The 6,000-nt window shown below is 40.3% G+C and overlaps 1 protein-coding gene across 1 annotated transcript in view; it reads right to left on the reverse strand.

Annotated features, from left to right (window-relative positions):
* The window catches only part of SLC35A1 (solute carrier family 35 member A1), a 224,272-nt gene extending 219,497 nt beyond the window's left edge, over positions 1 to 4,775 (reverse strand). The window contains exon 1 of the mRNA XM_069235559.1: positions 4,668 to 4,775. Within this exon, the coding sequence (XP_069091660.1) occupies positions 4,668 to 4,680 (13 nt within the window). The 5' untranslated portion in view covers positions 4,681 to 4,775. The remainder of the gene's footprint in view (positions 1 to 4,667) is intronic.
* Positions 4,776 to 6,000: the final 1,225 nt, after the last annotated feature.

Raw genomic sequence — 6,000 nt, forward strand, 5'->3', positions numbered from 1 at the left:
ATAAGAACACCTTACTTGGTGTTTTGCAAATGATAAATATTTTTGCTGAAATCCAATGTCCAAACATTGTTTATGTGCTATATAGTTTTATCAGTAAAACTGCATGTTAGTTGGAAAGTTTGTGGCCATTTCAATAAAAAAAAGAAATGAAGAAATATGCCGTCTGTAGATGTCAGTGCATTACCACATCATGCTTTAGTAATATACTTATCCATGGGTGTGGAATTACTATAGTCAGATGCCCAAGACATATTGTGTGAGGTCAGGGACAACAAGATTTCATGTTTACTTTGTCCTTGGGACAAGTAGCCTCCAACCCTCCTGTAGCACAAACCTTTTGGCTACCAGTTTACAGTACCACATGAAGGAGCACGGAAGGGAATTGTCTGCAGTTGAGGAAATATTTGTGTCCATGTTTAAGCTGTTCGAACTTGCATTTATGGTTCATTTATTATTAGTATGAGTGCTGTAAATAAATGTTGTAAGCTACAACTGCACTATGGACTGTGGTTCCGGTTAAAAAAAAGTGTACACGTTTGCAAAGTTTAACAATAAGAGGCTATGTATAAATCTCCCAGAATGCTCTCTAATTAAATGCAAATATTTGAAGAAGCTTGGAAGCAAGATTGATGATTCTATTCTTTCAAAATAAAATATTCACCAAAAAATGCACCTAGGAAAAAATATTTTGCTTAACTACTGTGAAGTTTTAGGTACTATTTCTTTGAAGCATCATTTAGTAAAATGTATTGATGCATGCTAGTAATTCCAAACAAAAAAAATATTCATTATGAAAAATCTGTGCACCCAGTTTCAACAAGTTTATAGGAAACATGGAAATCAACAAGCATTGGAAAAGCCAATAGATCCGACATTGGTGGACAGTTTTTTGGTTTTATCAATGCTTCCTTGTTTTGAAATGGCTTTTGTAACACGTTATTGTTGTGGGAGCTGCCGAACCCTCACCACTATAACAAAAAGTAAGAAAAAGCAAAAATATTCTATTGGCCTTAATAAAAATAAAAAAACCACACACACACCCACACACACACACACCACACACACCACACACACACTCCTGGCACTGAACAATTACTTTTGGTGCCTATGTGCTACTTGTGAATGAATGTATTTCTATCACAGTGAAACCTGCCAATAGATGGATCGAGAGAGAGACAAAATTGTAATAAAACCAAAAGGCCTTTGTTAACACAATACCTAATTAGGGGGCGAATTCTTAAAGTTATAATAGTGCACCCATGGAATGTCTTTGCATTAGTGCAGATTAACTTATTTTGTGAACTCACAAGAATTTATAGAAGTAGACCAGAAAATAATACTAATAGAAAGTATTTGTGGACTGTATTTTAGCACAAGCAAATATGCATGTGTAGATTTACTCATGTGAAAATCTTTTGAGCATTTACAAGTTCACTTTCCCTCCAACCACTCCCCCCACCATGGAAGAAGCTTGACTTCTACACTTGTCAAGCATAAATTTCCAAACATGCAAGTTAGTAGGTTTGCACCGATTCAAAAGTGCAAACCAACCCTTGAAATACTGCTTACTGCTACCTCAGCCCCAGTAAGTAGACCTGAAGAAATTTGGCAAAATAAGGACATTTCTAGTATTAAAGCCCTACTATACAGGGAGTGCAGAATTATTAGGCAAATGAGTATTTTGACCACATCATCCTCTTTATGCACGTTGTCTTACTCCAAGCTGTATAGGCTCGAAAGCCTACTACCAATTAAGCATATTAGGTGATGTGCATCTCTGTAATGAAAAGGGGTGTGGTCTAATGACATCAACACCCTATATCAGGTGTGCATAATTATTAGGCAACTTCCTTTCCTTTGGCAAAATGGGTCAAAAGAAGGACTTGATAGGCTCAGAAAAGTCAAAAATAGTGAGATATCATGCAGAGGGATGCAGCACTCTTAAAACTGCAAAGCTTCTGAAGCGTGATCATCGAACAATCAAGCGTTTCATTCAAAATAGTCAACAGGGTCGCAAGAAGCGTGTGGAAAAACCAAGGCGCAAAATAACTGCCCATGAACTGAGAAAAGTCAAGCGTGCAGCTGCCACGATGCCACTTGCCACCAGTTTGGCCATATTTTAGAGCTGCAACATCACTGGAGTGCCCAAAAGCACAAGGTGTGCAATACTCAGAGACATGGCAAAGGTAAGAAAGGCTGAAAGACGACCACCACTGAACAAGACACACAAGCTGAAACGTCAAGACTGGGCCACGAAATATCTCAAGACTGATTTTTCTAAGGTTTTATGGACTGATGAAATGAGAGTGAGTCTTGATGGGCCAGATGGATGGGCCCGTGGCTGGATTGGTAAAGGGCAGAGAGCTCCAGTCCGACTCAGACGCCAGCAAGGTGGAGGTGGAGTACTGGTTTGGGCTGGTATCATCAAAGATGAGCTTGTGGGGCCTTTTCGGGTTGAGGATGGAGTCAAGCTCAACTCCCAGTCCTACTGCCAGTTCCTGGAAGACACCTTCTTCAAGCAGTGGTACAGGAAGAAGTCTGCATCCTTCAAGAAAAACATGATTTTCATGCAGGACAATGCTCCATCACACGCGTCCAATTACTCCACAGCGTGGCTGGCAAGAAAGGGTATAAAAGAAGGAAATCTAATGACATGGCCTCCTTGTTCACCTGATCTGAACCCCATTGAGAACCTGTGGTCCATCATCAAATGTGAGATTTACAAGGAGGGAAAACAGTACACCTCTCTGAACAGTGTCTGGGAGGCTGTGGTTGCTGCTGCACGCAATGTTGATAGTGAACAGATCAAAACACTGACAGAATCCATGGATGGCAGGCTTTTGAGTGTCCTTGCAAAGAAAGGTGGCTATATTGGTCACTGATTTGTTTTTGTATGTCAGAAATGTATATTTGTGAATGTTGAGATGTTATATTGGTTTCACTGGTAATAATAAATAATTGAAATGGGTATATATTTGTTTTTTGTTAAGTTGCCTAATAATTATGAACAGTAATAGTCACCTGCACACACAGATATCCCCCTAACATAGCTAAAACTAAAAACAAACTAAAAACTACTTCCAAAAATATTCAGCTTTGATATTAATGAGTTTTTTGGGTTCATTGAGAACATGGTTGTTGTTCAATAATAAAATTAATCCTCAAAAATACAAATAATTCTGCACTCCCTGTAATATTAATCCTGGCGTAATCTGAGATGCTATTGTCAGAGCTCTTAAATAATGAGCCTGCTGATGTAATTTGCCGCAGCGCTTCACAGCACCAAAAGGACAAGCAGTTTTGTTTTTTACAGGACAAGATGATTTATGAAGCAACCTGTCCCATGGACAAGTAGATTTTTCATTAAATTCTACACCCCTGTTATGAAAAGTGAGTTTTTAAGCATGAACTGGCAAATATTCCTGCCTTCGCCCTGCTGACAATTCTATTGGTGAATTAAGAGGCAAGTCAGGGGCAATGTGTACCCTATATGTGGGCTTGAGTCTTATTAAACATGGAGCAAAAGTCTAGTTTTATTTTTTCAAAAAAATAAGAGGGTTTTTGTACAGCACAAATGCTGAACTCGCATATTTGAAGGGGCCCTCAAACATGATAAAGAAAAAGGTGGCTCCAAAAAATATTTTCCTATATTCACACAACTTGAGGTCAGTTTACAAGTCAAGTACATTACAGTTAGGTCGAGTAGATTATTCAAGTTACTAGACCTGCAGGTCTAGTAAAAAATTTTCAATTTTTCGAGGCACGTATCATGTAATGATTTGCTCGGAGGACGGAGACTAACTAGGTTTTAGACACTATCCAATTCAATGATACAAGGATGCAACCAGTAAAATAGTTCAGGTGTTACGTCACTGTAGTAATCTATAAATAACATAAAATAAACAGTTTGATCTTCCCAATGGGCAGTATTTAATTCGTACATTGCTAAAGAGAACGGGCAAATTGAATAGCCCATACGCGTATTGTATATGGCGCCACTAAATTGCAAGAACGTGGTAGCTAAGTACATAAGTGCGTGTATCACATTTTGAGTAAGTATGCACCTGCCAAGAACGCACCGTATTTGACAAAGGTATATAAGTTTCTCACACGAAAGGGTCATTGTTTCAAGTATGGATTTTGTATTAAATACTACAACAGTCATCACCGCAGGCTCACCTACAATGCTGTGGGAACTCACGCAAGTTGCAAGCACACATGAAAACACATTTACCATCACTATATATACACGGTGGCCCTCCCGAAGCACTATTATCCAATTCCGCATCGGTATGTCTGACAGCGTACCCCTCTGCTTTACGAATCTGTTCACTTTTAATCCTAGCATTATGGAGCAATCGGAATGCCAGCCAATGAGTATAAGGCGCCTCGGCCTGATTTTGTTGGTGCCTGGGGGGGGGTCAGCCAGCTACCAAATGGATTGCACGTGACCCCAGTGTTTCCAAAACGGGGAGGATGAGATCTCACAGCTTCTATGCTCAGTCCTATCTCCAAAGGAGGCAAGTATGCTCTCCCTGTCTCACACCCACAAAGCGCTTGAAAGTAGTTAGGAAAGAGGTGACTGCTCCCTCAGACTCGGGTCTATCGTTTGCGATATCATACCAATCCCCTTAGGCAAGGGTCTCCAATCATCGTGTGCCACTCACCTTTTGCGGCCATGGTTGCTCGGGATGCTGCCTCAAAGGGTGCAACTGCTTTGCCTGCACCGGAAATGACGCCCGACTGACAGTTGTGTTGACGCAGGCACTAGTAGGCGTGGTGTTAGGCTTTAGTTTAAAGGACGGGACTGCCCAGTGGGTGTTTCCCTACACGTCTCAGACTGTAACGGTATTTAAAAAGCCTCAGGCGATCGAGAATGCACAAAATTAGCGGCGTTCCTCCTCAATTGTTGGGAAGTGTCCTTAGCAAGCAAGACAGTACACAGACGGCCCGAATACGAGTTGGTCGTAATATTCTAACTGTGCTCGTAGTATTCTGACTGTTGCGTTAGCTCGATTATCCATGGGTCCGAATTACCAGTTCGAAGGTAACATCCAATGTTTATCAGATGTGTGAAAAAACTTAACCTTGGTTAAGTTTCGGCAGGTCATAGCGTATTTACCATGTTATGTGGATTTTGGTGCGTTAAACACCAAAGTATGCATGTTATTCCCCATAAACTCATAATAGGTGTTATTTATCGCACCCGGTAAATAACTTGCACTGCTGTAGCCTTATTTATCAGGGGAGACAAAGCAGATCTCAACATACTATCAGTTTTTTTCTGTGTGTGCCAAGCAGGGGCCCAATAGAAAAATTTCTAGCATTTACAACAATAATGTAGATTTTCCTAGTAATTTATGACGGAAAGTCTTAATTTTATTAAAGACACGGAGGCGAATATTATGCGTTCTTTTCTTACTTTATTTCAAATAGCAGCAGTCAAGAAACTACAACTCCCAAGAGGGTTAGTAACAGACTAACCAATGGGAGTAAAACAAGAACTAATGATGGACCAATCAGCTGAGGCCATAACCATAGAGTGTACACTTGACTGCAAACAGCCCTCTTTTCTTGAACGAGCAAGTCAAAGAGAATCATAAAACAAAGGGTAAATGAGTCCCACAATCGTGAAAGCCAAGGAAACGGAACAAACTTCTTGAACCACAGCAATAAACCGGGAGTACGATGGTAAAGGTAGATGATCTTGAGAGGGTTGTGATGACACATCTCGTGGGTTCTTCTCGAAAGATGCGATGATGGCGCCAGCAGCGTTATCCGGAAGCTGGAGGCAATGCAGGAGTCGCTGGGAGGGAAAGAGAAAGTACATATTAAAAAGTACGGTGGTGGGATAATATTCGCCTCCGTGTCTTTAATAAAATTAAGACTTTCCGTCATAAATTACTAGGAAAATCTACATTTTATGACAAGACCGGAGGCTCTATTATGCGAGTTTAAAGCTTATCAATAACTACTGAAGAAGCAGTTCTAACAGGTTTA

Source organism: Pleurodeles waltl, chromosome 5 (assembly GCF_031143425.1).
Source record: "Pleurodeles waltl isolate 20211129_DDA chromosome 5, aPleWal1.hap1.20221129, whole genome shotgun sequence".
Classification (NCBI taxonomy): Eukaryota; Metazoa; Chordata; class Amphibia; order Caudata; family Salamandridae; genus Pleurodeles; species Pleurodeles waltl.